Source organism: Myodes glareolus, chromosome 2 (assembly GCF_982192425.1).
Source record: "Myodes glareolus chromosome 2, mMyoGla1.1, whole genome shotgun sequence".
Lineage (NCBI taxonomy): Eukaryota > Metazoa > Chordata > Mammalia > Rodentia > Cricetidae > Myodes > Myodes glareolus.
In genome coordinates this window covers 116,271,200-116,292,572 of record NC_142027.1, presented here as the reverse complement: position 1 = coordinate 116,292,572, position 21,373 = coordinate 116,271,200, and the positions used below count along the sequence as shown (strand labels likewise).

Below are 21,373 nucleotides of genomic sequence, written 5' to 3'. Positions count from 1 at the left end.
TGAGGAATACCATTTGCTAGGCAAGGCACCGAGTTGGGAATTGGCCTGAGGCTTTGCTGTATCATGTCTTCAGTTTGTCCGGGTCATGGAGTGAAAGTGGAGCCATCTGAAGATAAACTGCCCAAGAGTGGAGTTCACAGGGTTCTTGGGGGTGAACTAGAGAAACTCAAACTGATACCAAAACCTTTGGGAGGACCATGGCTGAAAAGGTAGGCCAGTGATTAAGAGCACTTTGTTGTTCTTGCTAAAGACCTGGGTTTAGTTCCCAGCACCCAGAATCTCCAGCACCTTCTGGTCTCCCTGAGAATGGCATGTGTGTATTTATGTGCACTGCCTGGCATCTGTGGAGGGCAGAAGAGGGTGTCAGATCCTCTGAAACAGGAGTTATGAAAAGTTGTTGGCCTTCATGTGGGCGCTGGGAACCAAACTTGGGTCCTCTGTAAAAGCTCTTAGTCACTGAGCCATCTTTCCCGTCACAAGTTCACAGTCTTCTAAAAGGCATTTGCTTGTAAGAGGAAAGTATACTGAAAAGCTGAAGTTGGGAAGTGGTGGAGCCGCTGTCCCGTAACCGAGAGGTTGAAGAATTTAAAGTAATGGTGAGGAGGGCACAAACACCTTCAGAGAAACATAAGTACCTGGGAACAGTGTTGGCAGTGGGTTAGAAAAAGTGGAGTGGCTGCCAGACTTGTGACCTTAGGCTCTTTCAGGCGAGAAGTACAGGGGGGAGCTAGTTTTTGGAAAGTAGTCACAATTGCATCAGATGTGTTGGTTTCGAAGCATCTGGAATGTCTACGTGGAGCTGTGTGGGAGACACTTGGCTGCAAAGGTCTGGAGCTCAGCTCACATATCTTGGAATCATGAATTTCTTCAGCAAAACCTGTGGTATCTGTGGAGATTGTGCATTTTGTATGAGGAAATCAGTAAGAGGCTTGGAGGGAAAGGGGACGGTGTGGAGGGCTAGGGCCAGACAAAGGGAGAGAACCCGACACACGAAGAAGGACTAGTCAGCGAAGGGGCCAAACAAGGAAGAGGGACACTGTGGAATCCACGGGGGTGAACTTCTGAAGGAAGCAGTGACTGGCAGAGCAGAGGCAGGGTAGGCAGTGCCAGGATGCCTTGGTTTATGTAGTGTTTGCAGTGGAACTCAGGGCTCTGTGTATGCCAGGCGAGAACCCTAGTAACTAAGCCACATCCCCAGCCCTGGTTCCCTCGGTTTTGTCCAGAAAATTCTCAGGGCTCAGTGCAAAGTCTTTTTCTCTTCCCGTCCCACCTCTCTTCCCTTTGTTTCTTTTCTTTTCATCTTTCTTCTCCCTCCTCCCCCCTTCCCATCCTGCATGAGATTGAACACAAGGCCTCCTGCATATGAGGCCAATGCTCTGCTACTGTGAAATCTCATTTGAGGAAACGATTGGTGAATGTTTCCGGGGATGTGAGGAGTAGAGCTTGACCATGTGTGCTGTCATGGTGCCTGAGTGACTGTGGAGCTGTGGTGGGGCTGTCGTCATGGTGAATGCTCTGCTGGAAGCATATGGCCAGTGTGAGCGCTGGCGGCTGAGTCCCTGTCTTGACTGCTGGGAACTGCGGACAGGTTACTTTCTATCTCATTGTCACTTAAACTTCTTTCTCCTTTGGCAGCAAATAGAGAACAGGCAGTAAATGGTGATAGCGGCCACTTGAGATATGAGAATGTCACCTCTCGTAGTCCTCATGAGCTCTAAGTGCTACTCCTTCATTTGTTTTACAGACGTGAACCTGAGGTTTGGGGAGGTCCTTAACTCCACTGCCTCAGACAGTAGGCAGCTGTAGCTTTGCACCTTTATCCAGAGTCTCTTTGTGTCAGACAGAACTACAGGATGAGTGAAAGTCTAGTCAGACCCAGGAAGAGCTGTAGAACTTAGCACTTGTGTGGGGATGGCGAAGGTAGGGTCATTCCTCGCCCTGAAGCCCTGTCACTGCAGCTGGAGAGATGGCTCAATGGTTAGTAGCACTTGCTGCCTTTGGCGTTTGGTTCCCAACACTCACACAGAGGCTCGTAACTGTTTCTAGTTCTAGTTCATGGGATTTGATGCCCTCCTTTGGTCTCCATATGTGGTGTACAGAATATTCTTGCAGACAAATGCTCATACATGAAGTAAAATTAATCTTTGAAATCCTGTCACCTTTTAACCTCTTCAACAGTGGGCTGTGTATCTCTTGTGAAAATTGCTACTGGGTATGGTGACCTATAATCCTGCTGGGAGGTGGAGGCAGGAAGATCAGGTATTAAAGTATCCTTGGCCTCATACCAAGTTTGAGGTCATACGGTAATTACTATCTTCAACTGTTACTTAAATCTGTTATGGAAATTTACAATTAGCCCAGGCTGGTTCAACTTTGATATCCTATCTCAGCTTCCCCAGTTCTGAGATAACAGGCCTGAGCCATCATGCCTGGCTTCTTTTAATTTACTAAAATAATTCAAACACTGTATATTAATTACTTTTTGCTATGCAAAATGCCTGACCAAAGCCACTTGGAGGAGAAAGGGTCTGGTCCACCATGCTGGGGAAAGCATAGCAGCAGAGTGGGAGGCGGCTGGTCACAGTGCAGCCTCAGTCTGCACTCAGAGACGGATGCTGCTGCTCAGCTCCCTTTCTCCTTTTTGTTCAGTAGGAACCCAGCCCTAGTGGGTTGGTGGCAGTCACAGTACTCACATTACCACCCCAGTTGATCTCCCCGGAAACGATCTCACAGGCATGTCCAGAGGTTTGTTTCCATGATGATGATAATCCAGTCAAGTTGACAACCCCCGTCTGTCATCACATCCTAGCATCTAAGACATTGAGGCAGAAGAATCATGAGTTCAAAGTCATCCTCAGCTAGATAGCAAGTTCAAGGCCAACCTATCATAAGAAATAAAAATGTGATGCCTCAGTAAGTAAGGTACTGACTGCCAAGCCTGAACATCTGAGTTTGACTCCTGGAATCCACATGGGAGAAAGAGAAACAACTGCAAGTTGTCCTTTGACACCCACGTGTGTGCTGTGGCATCTCACACACGTTCTCGCTCTCTCTCTCTCTCTCTCATCCATGCGTGTGCTGTGGCATTCTCCCTCTCTCATCCACGTGTGTGCTGTGGCATCTCACGTTCTCTCTCTCTCTTTCTCTCTCATCCACGCGTGTGCTGTGGCATCTCACTCTCTCTCTTATCCACGTATGCGCTGTGACATTCTCACACATGTTCTCTCGTTCTCTCTTTCTCTCTCTCACACACACAAATAAATAAATACATGTCTAAAAAAATAATTCTTCTAAAAAGAAATCAAGATAGAACAAATCTGAGCAATATATAACCTTACTCTCAAAACTGAATTCTTAGCCATTTCTAAGCAGTGACTAACCAATGAGGAGAATCTTCTCTTCATTTTCTTTAAATTGAATCAAGAAAACACTTTCTTTTTTAAAAAAATAAATAAATAAATAAAATAAATAAAATTAAAAAAAATAAATAAAATTTAGAAAAAGTATAAATAAAAATAATGGTAAAGCAGTAAAGAAGAAAAAGAAAATACTTTCTCATTTTTCAAATAAAAATTAGTGTAGCAAATATGGGGAGTTCTGTTGTTGTTGTTTTGTATTTTTTGAGACAGGCTAGCCTCTAATTCACAGAGATCTGCCTGCCTCTAGCTCCCAAGTGCTGGAATCAGAGGTTTGTGCCCCCGTGAATGGCAAGTGTTATATTTTTAAACATGCTTTAGATGTTCTTATTTGTTCTATGAGTGTGGGCATGCATGTGCCATTGTGCAGGGTGTGGAGATCAGAGGACAACCCTTGGTAGGCAGGTTTTTCTAGAAGAGCCCAGGGATGGCGCTCCAGTCATTAGGAGTGCAGGAAGTCATCCCTCAGTCCTTAGGAAGCGCTGTGCCTGTGTCCCCTGTGGGATGCTGGCACATGGGCCACTGAGGAGAGGTCTGGTGTCCCCTTCTCTCTGAATCTTCCTTATTACAGGGCCACCTGGCAGGGATTCTCCAGTTCTTTCCTGACAGGAACTTGATCAAGACCCAAGGTCCTTCAGGGCAGGAGAGTTTTAAGCAGTTGATGTTTTTCTTTTGACAGAGCCGAGAAGCTTCAGCTGCTGAACCACAGGCCAATGACCGCTGTTGAGATCCAGCTGGTGAGTGGGGGAGGTTGCTGGATTCCAGGAGTTGTTTTGTGGGTCTGAGATGCAGAAAGGCTGAGTGAGCAAGCCAGGGACAGCACACCCACCCCTGAGAGAGAGTGGGACTCTGGAAGATCAGTTCCTTCCTCGGGTTTGGCGACCCTGTGTCCTCTGCTGCTCTAGGCCTTTCTGGCCATGGCTGGCCTGTAGGAGTTATAGCCAACCAGATGTTGCATAAAAACATTAGACTCAGAGTGTACCCCTCCCCCACCTCTTTCTCTCTTCCCCACATGCTGTCTTCCTCGCCTGCCCTCCTGGGCCTTCTCAGCAGAAGTTCTGGTTCTAGCTGATGCTCAGTTGTTCCCGCTTTCTCTTGCTTCCACCTCTACTTAGTCTCTCTCTCTCTCTCTCCAGCATATAACATTAATTTCTGTCAGCATTTCATAACTCACCCCTGCAGTTTTTCATCCTTCCTTCTGCTTCTACAAGCATGTGTGACCACACCTGTCTTACAGATCCCTTTCTAAACCCATGAATGTGGTCTCATTTCCTTGCATAAAAGTATCTGGTACAGCTCAAGAATTTGTAAGGCACAATTTGCAGTCCCATTGCAGGCCTTCAGCCATGGTGGACAAAGACAAAGCAGGGTGTCTCGGGAGGAAGTAAAGGTGCAAGCCAGCGAGAGACTCCTCTCACGTGTCGTGCGGTGCGGCAGGGGCCTCCTGGTACACAGGCAGAGCATCATTTAGCTGTGAGAGGGTTAAGCGGGTCCTGTCACCACCAGGAAAACTTGGCTTTGAGAATTAGTAAAATAGTTTCCAAAGTTTATCTTAGAAATATTCAGCTCTTAGCAGGGGTTGGGGTGCATGCCTGTGAGCAGGAGTAGGGGGGTGACAGTTTGAGGCCAGCCCAGGTCACATATTATGCTCCTTTTTTGAAAAACACATATAATAAAAAACAAAAACAAGTACAGAAGAATCATTCGGGTCTTTGTAAAATTTGCAAAGTATGGAAAACAGTGACCAGGAACCTCTATGCTCTTCTCAATTTATCTAAAACATTTCAAAGGTTATAAAGTAGTTAAGTTTTGACTAAAGCCTTCATTGTCTTCCTAGAGTTGTGTCTGTCCTTCCAAACGTACCCAAAATTAAATTATAGACATTCCTTCCATTCTGGGGAGCTTCCTGGGGGACTTGACCTTTATGCTAAACAGAGGTCCCCATCTGTGTGTCCTCATTGTTCTAGATGTTAGACAGATTCAGCTTACAGGAGAGGGAAGGATCAAGAAACCAATCTCTGTCCCATGGGTTAAGGATCACATGTTGGGTCTCCTCCAGCTCTAATCAGCACCATATGCTGTTTGTGGCCAAGTGACAGATGAGGAGGAGAATTAGAATGGCTCCATCCCGAGCCTGGGGAAAGCTCCGGACTTGCTTGTTGGAAGAGCTGATACTGAGCGCTCTGACATGTTAGACGTGCTCCATGGGCCTTGTCCATGTCCCTTTCAGTGTTGGAAGAGGACAGATATTCTCACCTTTTTATTTTAGAGGATAGTGAGTGGCCAGTTGGGGTCTGTATCACCAGAGACAGAGATGAGGGGATTTACTAGGGGAATAGACCACAAAGTTATGGGAGCACAGTAGCCCCCAGAAAGCTATCTACAAGCTGAAGACCCCCAAGGTACTAGTAGATTGGCTCAGTCCAGGTGGGAAGTTCTCAGAATCAAGGAAGCGGATGGTTTAAACAGTCTAAGAATGTAGGGCTTGAGAGCTTAGGGTGACTGCTGTATGTTCTACAGCCTTAAGGCCAAGAGCCTGTGCTGAGGTTGCCCAGGACACGAGTGGCCCACTTGGGGTAAGGATGGTGCTGTCCTGACCCTAGCCACTTGAGTGGTGTTCACCGGCATTAACAGACATTCTCCAGCAAGTAGATTAGCTCACACACAGGCTTCCAGAGACACCTCACAGATGCACCTAGAACCTTACCAGTCGACCAGGTACAGTCAAGGTGGTGCCTAGAATCACTTGTCACAGCTGGTGAGATGGTTAGTGTGGTGTTCCCTCAGATGTCTTTTTCTACAGACCCTTCTTTCCTTGCAGCTAGAGCATTTTCTAATCAGATTTTTTTCCTACCCTAGAATTAGCTGCAAAAGATAGCGAGCAGCGGGGCTTAGATAGAGCAGCATCCTGTCTGCCAGAGAGCACAAGGAATGAGGGTTTCACAGAGGTCAGAAAGCAACGGACTTGACTTCCCTGTAGTAACTACAGCCATGTGTTCTCCCCGGACTCAGAAAGGGCCTGCACCACCCATGCTTGCTAGAGTTCGGTTGAGAGCAAGAAGTGCCTCAGCTAGGGTGTTGTGGTCCTTTGGTGGCCGTCCACTGACTGGGAGGCTCCAGCTTGCTCTGCTGTGGTCCATCACAGATGCTTGTCCTGCCCAGCATTCCAACTTGTACCCATCAAGTCCCATGGCTTCTGGAACAGCCTCCCAGCCCCAGTGGTGCTCTCTGTAGGCGTCACTTTCAGTTGGTCAGAGGAAGCTGATGTTGAGAGGCCAAGTGCTCTGCTGGGCCAAATAGCTGGGAGTCATGGCTGTTGCTACAGCTGAGTTTTCCAGGATGAACAACTCTGTGTTTAGTATTGAACCTTATTCCCAGGATGTCTCATTTAAGGCCCAAGTTTCAACACAGGACTGATTTATATTTTATATGTACTGTAACATATAGATTGAAAGTAGTTGTATACAGTATTTTTGATAAAATTTTGCTGTATTTATTCATTTTCTGCAACCTGTCAAATGAGGTCAGAAGTAGAAATTTCTACCTAGGTGCAGAGCAGTCCTGTCAAGTCTTCCCTAAGGAAGTGTCATGTTAGTGCTCAGAAAGGTCCCGATTCTAAGGCGATGGTGTGGAAGAAATAGCTCCGTGGGTACAGTGCTTGTCCCCACAAGCTTGAGGACCCGAGTTCAAATCCCCCAAACTCACATAAAGCTTGTTGTGTAGTGTGAGCGTCTGTAATCCTAGTGCTCCTTTAGGGAGATGGGGGCAGGGAGAGGAGAACAGACCAACTGTCCTATCATGCATGAGCAGTGGACGGTGAGGATCAGACTCAAGATTGTCCTCCGATACACACACTGTGGCACACTCACTTGAGCATGCCCACAAACACACACACAAAGATGAAAAACTTTGAAAATTAGAAAAAAGTAAGTTGGGTGGTGGTGGTGCATGCCTTTAATCCCAGTACTCAGGAGGCAGACACAGGCGGATCTCTGTGAGTTTGAGACTAACCAGCCCAGTCTACAGAGTGAGTTTCAGGACAGGCTCCAAAGCTACAGAGAAACTATGTCTTGAAAAAACAAAACAAGAAAAGCTTTAAAACTGCTTTCAGTGTTTAAGCATTTGATTTCTAATTGCTGCTGTTGGCCTGTTAGGCTGGGTCATGTGAGGAAAGCCCCGTGCTAGGACTGGCAACTTCCAGTGGGGAGTGGCCTCTTCTGGAGCATTTGGCAGTCTCCAGGGATTAGAGAGTTTTGTGTCTGCAGAGATTTGTCATCACCAAGAGCTGTCTGCCTGCTAGGGTTTTACATACTCATTTGATTTTATATTGTGAACAACTTGACGTGTTGGTATTGGGGAACATTGAGATGGAGCCTTGAGGTTTGTTTGTTTGTTTTTGTTTTGGGGGATGGGGTTTCTCTGCTGTTTTGGAGCCTGTCCTGGAACTCGCTCTAGTAGACCAGGCTGGCCTTGAGCTCATAGAGATCTACCTGCCTCTGCCTCCCGAGTGCTGGGATTAAAGGTGTGCGCTGAGCCTTGAGTTTCTCCTATGGGAGGAAAGGTGAGGCTGGATATAGTTGCTGCTCACCCTGGTGGTCCAAGAGGGTAGGTAAGCTTTCATTTTCTTCCTGTGCCTGAAAACTCAGAGTCTTATGTTTCAAACCACCTTTCCAACTACAGTTACCCTGTGGGTATAGCTGTGGTACAGTCGCCAGCTTGGAGAGCTGTTACCCTTCTGCTAAGGTCGCACCTGGTGACTCCTGGTTGGCACTGCAGCTGCCAGACCCAGAGTCAGTAATGGGCAACAGCACTGGTTCTGTGTAAAAAGGAAGCCTCAGGGGTCCATCCGCCCATAGCAGGAGCCGCCATACTGCGGCTCCTTACATGGTGGAGCGCTTCACAGATGCTTTGGCCATGTCTGGCAGTATTTCACCAGCTTACAGTCTTTCCTTTGCACTAAATAATCAAATCAGATATTTCACTCCAACTCCCTTTCTTCTTTGGGGTCATGGCATACTGTGTTGGATTACTGCCATTAATTTTGTGTGTCTGATCTGATTTTGTGGATTTTTTTGAGGTAAGGTCTCATGTAGCCTAGGTTGGCCTCAAACTTAATATGTAGTTGAGGCTGGGATGATCTTGAATTCCTGATTCTCTTGTCCCTACCTCCTAAATACTGTCAAAAAAGACATGCATCAACATATCTGTCTAAAAATGCATTTTTAAAGAGTTGGGCTTTTTTTACTTTTCTTATTATTTTAAAACATTTCATAAAGTCTATTTTGATCATATTCTTTCCCCTCCCCGACTCCTCTCAGATCCTTCCCACTTCTTTACCCTCCCAATTTCATGTTCTCTTTCTCTCAAAGGAGAAAAAACAGCAACAATAGCAACAACACAAAAATCAAAATAAACAAAAGATCCCTAATAAAACAAAAATTACCAAACTAAAACAGAAGGCATAAAGAACATGGAGTCTGCTATATGTTAGCCTGCTCCTGGGCATGGGTCTTGTCCTGGAGAAGAATTGGTGTGCCCAGTGTTACTCCATTGGAGAAAACAGATTTTCCTTTTCCCTGCAGAATTCTGTTGCAAATAGCCTCTTGGTTAGGAGTCGGACTTTGTGTCTACCTCCCCTTCTCTGTGATGAGCTAAACTTGTCTGTCATAATCCCTCTGAGTTGTTATGTAGATCATCCTTGATGTGCCTTGAAGACTCCTTGTTATCATCCATCACCTCTGGCTCTTGGAATCTTTCCACCTCCTCTTCAGCTTAGATTTCTGAGCCTTGATAGCAGGAGGTTGATCTCATTAGAGTTGAGTGTTCCGAAATCTCCCACTCTGTGCTCAGTGTCCAGTTGTAGGTCTCTGTGTTAGGTCCCATCTACTGCAAGAAGTTTCACTAGTGAGGGTGTGTGGTGTGCTGCTCTGTGGGTACAGCGGTGTGTCATTAAGAGTCATTCTATTGCTGCATTCCTTGAGCAGAATAATTGTAGTAGACTTACTTCCCTTAGGACCGATGACCTGTCTAGTCTCAGGTTCTTGGTCCTTTAGCAGTACCATATAGGGGCTCCAGCTCATGGCGTGGGTCTTAAATCCAATCAAAAGACAGCTGGTTACTCCTGTAACATTTGTGCTACTGTGGTAGCAGTACATCTTGCAGACATGTTCGTAGCTAGGTGATTATTGAAGACTACTTTTCTTCTCTGATAATGTGCATAGTACCTTCTAGTACCGTGAACGTGATCCAGTAGGGGAGAAGCTTCTAATTGGGCACCAGCTCTGTTTCTCCATCCTTTTTTTCTTTTTTTCTTTGTGGTTTTTTCGAGACAGGGTTTCTCTGTAGTTTTGGAGCCTATCCTGGAACTAGCTTTTGTAGACCAGGCTAATCTCGAACTCCCAGAGATCTGCCTGCCTCTGCCTCCTGAGTGCTGGGATTAAAGGTGTGTGCCACCACCACCCGGCTTAGTAAGTGGTATCTTCATATATGTCCTTACTCTTAGGTTATGGAGGATAACCAATAGCCTTGGCAGTACTCTATCATTTGGGGGGAATTCTTTGGGATCCTTTTGACCAATGACTTACCAAGTTGTAACCCATTCCTAGCAATGGAGTGGGGGGATGGTTACTTGGTAGCATAAGATGTCTTGCTGGGAATTTCTTTCACATATGTGTACATTTCAGCAAACTTCTATATAATAGGTTTCCATGTGGATTTTTTTTTAAAGGCTTACTTATTATGTATAGAGTTCTTCCTGCACGCACATCTGCAGGCCAGAAGAGGGCACCAGATCTCATTATAGGTGGTTGTAAGCCACCATGTCAGTACTGGGAATTGAACTCAGGACCTCTGTAAGAGCAGCTAGTGCTTGCTTTTAACCACTGAGCCACCTCTCCAGCCCTGTTTTTTGGTTTTTCAAGACAGGGTTTCTCTGTGCCTTGGAGCCTGTCCTGGAACTTGCTCTGTAGACTAGACTGGTTTCGAACTCATAGAGATCCACCTGTCTCTGCCTCCTGAGTGCTGGGATTAAAGGCGTGCACCACCACCACCAACAAGGGCTTTTAGTGTTAACTGTCCCTCCCCACATTCCTTCCCTTACCCTGTTCTTTCACCCCCATTTTATTCTCCTATTCTAGTTCCCCTTTATCTCTTTCTGTTGTTTTGTTTTTGTTTTTTTGAGATAGGGTCTCTCTACATAGCCCTGGCTGTCCTGGAACTTACTATATAGACCAGGCTGGCCTTGAACTCATAGAGATCTGCCTGACTCTGCTTCTAAATGTGCACCCATATACCAGACCCTTTATCCCTTTATAACATCGTATTCTATTTCTCCTTCCTTGGAAGATCCCATCCTTCCTGCGGATTACTTACTAACTACCTAACCTCTGGGCATTCTAAATGAAACACATACACTAAAGCTTAAAAGCTAACTATCATAGAAGAGGAAACGCTCAGTGTTTGTCTTTCAGGATCTGGGGTTGCCTTACTTGGGACGATTGTTTCTAGCTGCATCCATTTATCTGTAGATTTCAGTATTCCACTGCGTAAGTGTATCAACATTTTCATTTTTTATCAGCTGGTAGACATCTAGGCTGTTTCCGGTTCCTGGCTTCGTGAACATGGATGAGCAAGTATCTCTGTAGTAAGATGTAGGTCCTTTGGTATATATCCAGGAATGCTGTAGCTGGATCATGAGGTAGATCGATGCTCAGCTTTTTGAGGAACCTCCACACTGATTTCTATAGTGGCTGTGCCACTTTGCATTCCCATCAACCATGGAGGAGTGTTTCTCTTTCCCTGCATCCTCGCCAGCATCTACTGTCGTTTGTTTACTGATCTTGGGTCTTCTGACTGAGATAAGGTGAAATCTCAAGCAGTTTTAATTTGGATTTCCCTGATGGTTGAGAATGTTGAACAAATGTTGCTTTCCTGGCACTGCACAAGCCCAGCTTGCTGTATGCACCTGATAATCTCAGCACTTGGGTGGTGGTGGCTCCCAAATCAGAAATTCAAGGTTATCCTTGACTACATGGCAAGTTTGAGGACAGTCTGGGGTACTTGAGACCTTCCCTAAATAAAGAAAAAAAGAACCATTAGAAAATGGTCAGGACACTTCATACTTGAAACACCCAAAACTATTCTCTAGCTACAGAAACGGTTTTGCCGAAAGGAAAGTGTTCTGTGCACCTGTGATGTGTTCTTGGGTGTGTCTTATGTGGTCTTCAGATCAGCACTACTGTGTCTGCAAGAGGAGGCAGTCAGACTGCCGTTCTCTTCAGGATGGAACCTTTTCCTTATTTGACTTCCCACTGCACATTTACCAGGGTTCTTTCTGAAATACCTTTTTGTATCAGTTGTTGGGTCTCAGGTTATTTGTTAAAAAAACATTCATCTGGTATCTGTCGCATGCTCATGCCTCCTTGTGAACACAGTCTTGGATACCTGCATACTGCTTTTAAAGTTGCTTAGTTTTTCGAGACAGGGTTTCTGTCCTGGAACTAGCTCTTGTAGACCAGACTAGCCTCGAACTCACAGAGATCCACCTGCCTCTGCCTCCCGAGTGCTGGTATTAAAGGCGTGTGCCACCACCACCTGGCTTAAAGTTGTATTTTTATGAGGATGGAGAGTTAAGAGCACTTGCTGCTCTTCCAGAGACCCAGGTTCAGTTCCCAGCACCTCTGTGGTTTACAGCCATCTTTAACTCCAGTTTTAAGGGATCTGATGTGTTCTTCTGGTCTTAGCAGGCATCAGGCACACACGTGGTGCACATGCATGCAAAAGCTCATACGTGTAAAAAGTAAAAATAAATTTAAAATCTTAAAAATTTAGTTTTTATTGATGTTTGTGTGTGTGCCTGTGTCTGTGTGAGGGTGCACGTGGGTGCCTGCAAAGGCCAGAGGAGGCGTTGGATCCCTTGGGGCTGGAGTTGCAGGTGGTTATGAGCTGCTATGTGGCTGCTGGTACCTGAAATGGGTCCTCTGCACCAGCAGCCAGTGCTCTTAACTGCTGAGCCATCATCTCTTCCGCTTCTCTTTCTCTCTACTACTCGTCAGGCTCCTCTTCTGCCTTTGGAGATTAGTGGGCTGCGTTAGTCTCTCCTGCAGTAATAAAATACCTGACATAACCACTTTACAAAGAAGAAAGGTTTATTTTGTCTCATGATTTCAGATTCAGTCCAAGTACAGATGGCTCTGCTGCTTTAGGCCTGGACAGTGACCAAGCCATAAACTTGAGGAAAGCCTAGGGTCCTAGCACCCCCAATATCCTGACTTCCTCCCTGTACTCCCCACTACTAAAGGTTCTTCAGCCTTCCAGTAGTGTCATAGGCTGAGGACCAAGCTTCCTAGGCACAGTATTTGAGGGATATTTAGGAGCCAAACCACAATGTGATATGTGTTAGCTGTAGACTTTCTACCTGGGCATGCCAGGCTGGGAGTCCAGTCCTACTTCTTGCTAGGATTGCAGTGAGTACTGAAAGAGATCACGAGGGCCCCGCAGAGCTCTGGTGAGAACTGTTGGAGGATAGAAACTGGTACAGGGGAAGCAGCATCGAATGACTGGGCTATACCACTTACGACGGAGGTAGTTTGTTGTGAAATCCTAAAGTTTATCTAGGGCCCTTTCACCCCCCAAAGGTGAGTTTCTTTGCACACCTAACATATTAGTGTGTGGATGTGAATGGGAACAGAATAGTTAGAATTTCCCTTTATTTAAAAAAAAAACAAGCTGGACATAGTTAGTGGTGGTATATATCTTTAGTTCCAGCACTCACGAGACAGAGACAGGCAGATCTCTGTGTGTTGGAGGCCAGCCTGGTCTACATAGTGAGTTTCAGGACAGCCAGGGCTACCTTGTCAAAAAAAGGAAGAGCAACGTGCAGGAAGAGAAAGACAGACAGATGCTCAACTCTCCAGACCCATTTTGCATGCTTGCTTTGGCTTGATCTTGGATTTGAGCTGACTTCATCCTACTGTAGATCCTAGATGAAGACCTGGCTGGCTCAGGTCCAGGTTCTGGACTGCACTGTGGGCTGCATGGCTCAGGTGGGCAATGAAGGGAGGCTTACTTCTAACCCCTGACAGGTTTCCTTTCCCTTGTAGATGGTAGAAGAGAGTGAAGAGCGGCTCACGGAGGAGCAGATTGAAGCCCTTCTGCATACTGTCACTAGCATTCTGCCTGCAGGACCAGAGGATGAACAGAGTAAAAGCACTAGCAGTGATGTGGTGATGGAAGAGGAAGACCCAGCATAGATGTGCACAACTGGCAAGGTTGTTCGTGGAGTTCAAAGCCCCAGCAGCCATTTCCTGGATGTTCAGAGGATTGTTTATTTGGTTTTACCCTCTCTTTATATGCCTGATCTCAGGGTTGGTTGGGAGAAATTGCAAAAATAAGATATAAAGAAATCTTTATGCCTTGAGATCAAGAAACATGGGGTCAGAGAAGGGCAGAGAGCTCAAGACGGGACTTTCTGGGTAGAAAGACTTCTGTGGCCTCTGCCACACTTGTACGCAGTGCTAAGCTATTTAGCGCGTTATTGCCTGTGTCGTAGACTATGGCAGGAGCGGCTGGGTGAGAGCGGAGCTGTAAGAATGGCTCGTGCTTGAGAGCTCCAGAGCTGCACACAGCTGCTCCTGGGGAAATGACCCGGAGCTTAGCTCACTCTAGAGGAATGTCCTTAGCAGAAACAGGACGTTAGAAAAGGAGATTAAGAGCAAACTCCAGTGTGAGCCCAGCCTGGTCCGCATAGGAAGGAAATCACATGTGAACACATCTAACATGCATGCATACCACATACATACAAAAAATTAGTCCTTTTTCTGTTAATTGCTAAAAACAATTCTTACAGCCTTGGTAAATGACAAGGAAAAGAGACTTATTTTGGCCCATGGTTCTGGTTCATGGTCAAAGGGCACCTGGGGATGGCCCTGTTATTGCCCGAGTGCTTGGGTAGCATAGGACACCACCTGATGAAAATGAGGAGTATTTGTTTATTTTCAGAGTCACTGACAGCCCAAAGTGACCTTGAACTCAGTCTGTAGCCCACTCTGTCATCAGACTTTTGATGATTCTTTTGCCTCAGCCTCCTGAGCACTGGAATTAAAAGTGTATGCCTCTCAGTTTGAAAGGCAGAGGCCAGCCTGGTCCATATAGCAAGTTCCAGCCAGCCAGAGCTACACAGTGAGACCCTGTCTCATAAAAACAAACAAAAACCACACCATATGACCATATGATGTGCCACTATACTGTGTGTGTGCACGCATTTTGTGGGGAGAGGAGGTTAGTTTATTTTTTGAGACCTTTTTTTGTCATATTTAATAGGAGTTTAATGGCATTATTATGTAATGGGGAGATTCTTTCTCTCCAGACACCATAGTTTATCTAATAAAATGTGCAGTGATAGGTAATCTTTTTTGAGTACCATAGATTCCCCTCCCCCTCAAAAAAAAATTATCGGACATTGCCATGACTCTTCATAACTAAAGACATTCTGTACTCGGGATGACCTCTGAAGGGCGTAAAGTCCGGTACTAGCTGGAAACTTCATCCTGTTAGTTGAGGGTATTGTCAGAAGTACAAGGTAGTGGTTTTTCATCAGAAGCATCAGATTCAGAGGTTTCAGTACCTTCTTTCATCTTCTCCTCCAATCTTTCCCCGAGGTAGGGGTTAAGAAATGACTCCTGTGTGGGACTAGCTGGCCCGTTTTTCCCCATCAGGGAGGCTGCAGATGGGCAGCTGAGTACCTGTCACCTTCAGTTTCCCTTTGTCTTAGCCCTGTGTCAGAGTTGTGAAGTAGTTCTTCTACAAGAACATTAGCTGCAGTTCTCTTCTGATGGGGCTGTTGCCCCGTTAACATGTCGTCACTCCTGTCCTTGGGAGGACGTCCAGGAGGCAAAGATTCTCTACCAGGTATCTTCACTGCTGGGTCTGGAGGTAGAGTCTTTATGTGTGTTTGCCCTTCAGAGGTGTGGTGCAGTGGCTCTCCCTGAGGACACCGTCATCTCCAGCCCTCCTCTTTACTGTCTTCCAGCCAGCTGATCTGCTGTGACAACCATGATGAACCTTGATGAAGAAACACACTTTGTTATCCACAGAGATACATTCTCTGTCGTAAATTCATTTCTGCGTCTTTAGTTGTTTTCTTGGCCACAGGGTCCCTGTCAGTGTCCTCAGCTGCCTACAAGGACCATCGGGACCAGGTGTGCCAGCCTTCTAAAGACTTCTGTTTGCTATTGTTATTTTGTTTTGATTCTTTTGAAACTTTTTTTTTCTTCTAGTTTTACAAGACAGGGTTTCTCTATGTAGCCCTGGCTGTCCCGGAACTACTAGCTTTTGTAGACCAGGCTGGCCTTGAACTCAGAGATCTACCTACCTCTGGCTCCCGAGTGCTGGGATTAAAAGCATGTACCATCACCTCCTCGCTTTGTTTTGTTTTTTTGAGACAGGGTGTCATTGTGTTGCTCTGGTTGGCCTCAGAATCAAGTAGGTCTACCTCTGAAAGAGGGAATAGCACACCTCTGGGTGTGTTTGTGAGAGTGTTTCCAGAGATAGATCATGAAGACTGAGCTAGACCCAATCGCTTGAGGGATTAGAATGAATTGTTGAGGCAGGTAGAAATTCCTATCTGGTTGGAGGAAGTAGGTCAGAAGGAACATACCTTGGTGGCTGTAGTGTCTGTCCTCTTCTGCCATTTCTCTCCTCTTTGCTTTCTGTTTGCTGCCTGTGCTCCCACCACCATGATGTTCTCCCTCACTGTAGGCCCAGGAACACAACCCACCTGACAGCCACACACTGACACCTCTGAAACCATGAGCCGAAATAGACAAACTCCCTTATAATGCTGTTGTCAGGCTTTGCTTACAAAAAAGTCTCTAGTATGGAAGTTGTTCCTGAGTCACAGATGGAGACCCTGAAGCTGCCAGCAGAAAGAAGCATTGGCCTGAGGAATCAGAGCCATTTAGCAGCAAAAGTGGGGTACACACTCCAGGACTATCTGCTCCAAACATAGACTCCACAGACTGGATCATCAGGCCTACTAATCAAGCCTGGTTCTCTTTTTTAAATGTGTATTTATTAACTGGGAGTTGAACCTAGGCCCGACATGCTACTGAGTCATGCTCCCAGAAACAATGGGGAATCCCAGATAAAGCTCTCCTGCTAAGCCACAATTATGGCTCCTCACTGGAGGATTCTAGGCAAACACTCTCCCACTGAGTGACCCTCCGCAGTCCTTCCCTGATGGATTCTAGGCTAGTTGTACTGCTGAACTCCATCCCTTGCCCTCTCTCTCTTTTCGAGACAGGCTAAGCACATAGGCTCCTAACCATCTGGCTCCAGCAAGTCGCTGCTCTAAAGGCTGTGTCACCATACTTGGTTGAGCAATCCTTTTACTGATCTTTCTTCCTTGGGTTCCTGAATATTTCTGAGCAAATAAAAGGGGTTGTTTTAATTAGGATTTGTTTGTTGTTTTTGGAGATAGGGGTTTCTCTGTGTAGCCCTGACTGTCCTGGAACTTGTTTTGTAGACCAAACTGGCCTCAAACTACAGAGATCTGCTTGCCTCTGCCACCCAAGGTGGGATTAAAGGTGTATGCCACCAATACCCAGCTAGTTTCTATTGCTGTGACCAGTACCTTGACCAAAAGCAACTTTTACTTCCAGACCATCACTGCTGAAGCCAGGCAGGAACTGAATCAGAGGCCATGGAGGAACACTGCTTACCGGTTGCTCCCTCTTGGTTTGCTCAGCCTGCATCTATCTGTAGCTATATGTATTACTCAGGACCACCATCCCAGAGATGGTGCTGTGTCCTCCCACATCAATTACTAATTAAGAAAATGCACTGCATTTTCACACAGGCAAATTTTATGGAGGTTTTTTCTCGACTGAGGTTCCTTCTTCTACTTGTAATGAGTTGACATAAAACTAGCCAGCACCAGGGTAGAGCAGGCAATCTTGGGGCTGGGTAGTTACGTTCCTTATTCTGTAGTCAGTTCCTGGATAGAGCTGCAGCTATTCCTGCTTAAAGCCTCATTATTCACCTACGTGTCTTTGGGGTCCTTTCTCATATTTGGGTCGGAAATTATGTTCACAGAATTAGAAGCTCCAAGTTTCTTTTTGCAAGGCAGGCTGGAGGGGCCTGGAAACCTGGGAGATTTTAGATTAAATATTCCAGTTCTTTCCCAGTGAGAGCCTCAGAGAGGAGGACCAGAGCATGCATTGGCAGGGTGGGGTTCTGGGGCAAGGAGTCAATGTCCTGAGTCATAGGGGAGCCAGGGAGTCAGGGCCAGGGCAAGGCACACAATGCCAGAGCTGCTGAAGGAAAGCCAAAGGCTGAATTAGCATGGTAGAAGTCAGCAGCAGTAAGCAAGGTCACAAGAGGGAGCTGCAGTCAAGCTCAGGGCCAAGTACAAACCTAGCAAGGCAAGATCTCAAGGGCTGGGATAGGAGAAGCTGGCATGTGTCTGCAGATCCCCAGAGCTGCTGGGCTGTTCTCAAGGTGGATGGTGGCCTAAGCCTGCTGGATTGGTCGGTTCAACGCTGGAAGTGCTCAAGACTAGGAGGGATAATCAGCTCAGACTAGGGGTGTGCCAGGCTGGAGGGTGCATCAGATAGGTGTCTGTCAGGCATCATAGTGTTCAGCTTTCCAGCTGTGGTGAGGCACATTCAACAGACCCCTCAGGCCCAGACTTACCTAACTACATGAGGGTCCAGCTTCTCTGAAGTCTCCTCAGTTGGGGGCGCCTGCTGCTGCAGCTCAGCTGTAGCTTTTCTGTTGATCCTCACCGCTCTGGAAGAACACTGCGTTCTTCAGAAGCCTCAGTCCAGACACTTTCCGTGTTAGGACTTTTTGTTTTCCTTTCAAAATGTGTGCAAACAAATTTATAAAATGTGATAAAGAATAGAAGCAGGTGATATAAAAATAAATGTACATTTTCCTTGAATTTGTGTGTGTGTGCACAAGCGCTTGTGAGAGTGTGCACTTGTATATGTGTGTATGTGGAAGCCAGAGGACAGCCTCAGGTGCTGTTCCTTGGGGACCATTCACCCTGTTTTTTGTCTCAGTGTCTCACTGGCCCAGAGCTCACCACTCAGTCTCCTGGCCCATGTGCCGCTGGAGTTCTGGCATTGCAAATGCATGCCACCACATCTGGCTTTCTTTGCTTTTGTTTTTTGTAAATTGCATTTATTTATTATGTGTGTGGAGGATGCCATGGTGTGCATTTGATTTTCAGAAGGTCAACCTTAGCTGAACTGTGTGGTTGAGACTAGTCTGGTCTACACAAGACTCTAGCTTAAAAAATTCTCTAAATTGTCTTGGTGTTCAAATTGCCTCAGATTTGTTAGTAGAAACCACTTTAAGATATCTCCTGGGTCCTTGTGTCATAACCCCATCCTTTTAAAAGTCTCTTTGATCGAACCAGATGTCTATCTTGCCAGCTGTGGATTAAATTACTTCTTTAAAGTAGTTCAAAGTAGCAGTTTAATTTCTAATTTTTTTGTTGTTGTTTTGGTTTTTCTAGACAGGGTTTTTCCGTGTAACAGCCAGCCCTAGCTCTCCTGGAACTAGCTCTTGTAGACCAGGCTGGCCTTGAACTCATAGAGCTCACCTATCTCTGCCTCCCTGGTGCTGTGTCTAAAGGCATGCGCCACCACCACCTAGTGAAGCAGTCTAATTCCTATCAGTAATGCATGGTGCTAAAGGTCAAGGTCAGGGTTAGGGTCTTTACATCATCGCTGGCAGAAGATAATAGAGGCTTTTTTCTGCTTAAGATTCATTTTTATTTCTGTGTGTGCCTGTGTGCACGATTGCAGTGTTCGTGGAGGCCAGAAGAGGGCATCGGAGGAAGAGGGCATTGGACCCCTTTAAGCCAGAGTTGGTGGTTTTGAGCCACCTGGCGTGGTTGCTAGGAGCCAAACTCACATGCTCTTAAGTGCTGAGCCGTCTCTCCAGCTCCCTTACACATTTAGTGTTTTCGTTTTGTTCACTGAGCCAGGGTCTCACAGTTTAATCCAGGTTGCTTCAAGCTTGTACTCGTGCCTCAGCTTTCCAGATGCTGAAATTTGTACATGTGTAGTACCGCACCTGATTCCCTCCCATTCCATACGCTGTGTTCCTCCTCTAAGACTCCTGGCCTCCAACTATATCAGCGTATAAACCCAATCCTCTCTTCCTTCTAAAAAGTTCCCGAATGGCTTCCTGCGTACCGTTAGACACAGCAGCTATTTAAAAGAGTTTAGGGCTAGTGAGATAGCTTGGGGTAATGGTGCTTCCTGCGCAAACCTGGCCCCAGACACAGGCAGAAGGAGAGAACCTTCTCTACATAGCTGTCCTCTGACCTCTGCATACCTACCACACTCACCCACACACAGCACATTGCTAGTAAATAAAGTTTTAGTCTTAAGAGTTTAAGGCTTGGCAGTGGTGGTGCACACCTTCAGTCCCAGGACCCCAGAGGATCTCTTGAGTCTGAGGCCAGCCTGGTCTACAGAGAGAGTTCTAGGAAAGCCAGGGCTACACAGAAAAACCCTGTCTCAAAAGGGAAAAAAAAAAAGTTTAAGCTAGGCTTTGGTGGAACACATTTTTAATTGCAGTCTTTGGGAGGCAGAGGCAGATGGATATATGTGAGTTGAAGGCCAGCCTGTGCTACATAGTGAGTTCTAGGACAGCCAGGGCCACACAGACCCTGCCTCGTAAGTAAGTAAGTAACCCCACATCAACCAAAAAAAAAAAAAAAACAGTTTAGGATTTGTTGATTCTCTTTCCTCCCCACCACATTCTCTGCCCCCAGCTGAGGGTATAGAGTCAAAGCCTGTGTTCAGTTAGTGGGCTTTATTCTTTAGAAAATTGCAGTGTGGCTGTGGAACAAATTTGAAATAAAATTGATTTCATTATGTGCAATCTGCTTTCAATTCTTGCTTTCTTTCCATTGTTTCTAATTTATATCCCTTTTTTTTTTGTTTTTGAGACATTATAGCCTAGATTGTTCTATAACTTGTGTGTGCTCTGTTCTGCAATTCTGCTATATTCTGCAATTCAGTATATCTATTTAATATCTTCTGGAAGTTATTCCATACCAGTTTATAGAAGTACTCATTTTTTTTTAAATGTGTGTGCTTCTTTTTTAGTTGGTTTTATTTTGTTTTTGAGGTGGTTTTCATGTGTCCTCAGCTAACCTCAAACTTGCTGTGAGGCTGAGGACAAACTTGAACCTTTTGCCTGCCTCTGCCTCCCAAGTGCTGAGATTAAAGGTCTGCGCCACCACCGCCCCGCTTAACTTGAATTTATCCTCCTGCCTTCACCTCCCGAGTCAAAGGTTACAGGCATATGACAGTATACCTGCTTTATATATTGCTGGTAACCAAATTCAGAATTTTGTACAACTACAGCCCCAACCTCCAAATGATGTATTTATTACCAAGTCCCTGGTGCCACTGGCCACGAAACACACTTTGTTTGTTTGTTTAATATTTATTTAGAAATAAACTAATCTTATTTTAAATACCAATCCCAGTTCCCTCTCCCTCCTTCCTTCCTACTCCCCCACCTTCTCACCATCACCTCCATCCACTCCTCAGAGAGAGTGAGGCCTTCCATGGAGAGTCAGCAAAGTCTGTCACATCATTTGAGGCAGGACCAAGGCCCTTCCACCTGTATACCCTGAGCAAGGTATTCCTCCATAGGTAGTAGGCTCGAAAGAACCACTTCATGCACTAGGGATAAATACTGGTTCCACTGCTGGTGGCCCTACAGACTGCCCAGGTCACACAACTGTCCCCCACATTCAGAGGGCCTAGTTTGGTCTTATGCAGGTTCCTCAGGGTCAGTCCAGGGTCAGTGAGCTTCCACTTGCTCAGCTTCGCTGTTCTGTGGATTTGCACATCATGGTCCTGACCCCTTTTGCTCATAATACTGCTCCTCCCTCTATGACTGGACTCCAGGAGTTTGACCCAGTGCTT

The 21,373-nt window shown here is 46.0% G+C and overlaps 1 protein-coding gene across 3 annotated transcripts in view; it reads left to right on the top strand.

The window, feature by feature from the left end:
• Window positions 1–21,373, top strand: part of Crcp (CGRP receptor component) — a 50,777-nt gene that overhangs the window by 16,675 nt on the left and 12,729 nt on the right. For 2 of the 3 annotated variants that reach the window (XM_048433746.3, XM_085681877.2), the window contains 2 exons: window positions 4,096–4,153; window positions 13,517–18,357. In XM_048433746.3, the coding sequence (XP_048289703.1) occupies window positions 4,096–4,153; window positions 13,517–13,666 (208 nt within the window). In that variant the 3' untranslated portion in view covers window positions 13,667–18,357. Of the gene's footprint in view, window positions 1–4,095; window positions 4,154–13,516; window positions 18,358–21,373 lie in introns of those variants that run through there. The other variant, XR_014999087.2, reaches the window with a different exon arrangement.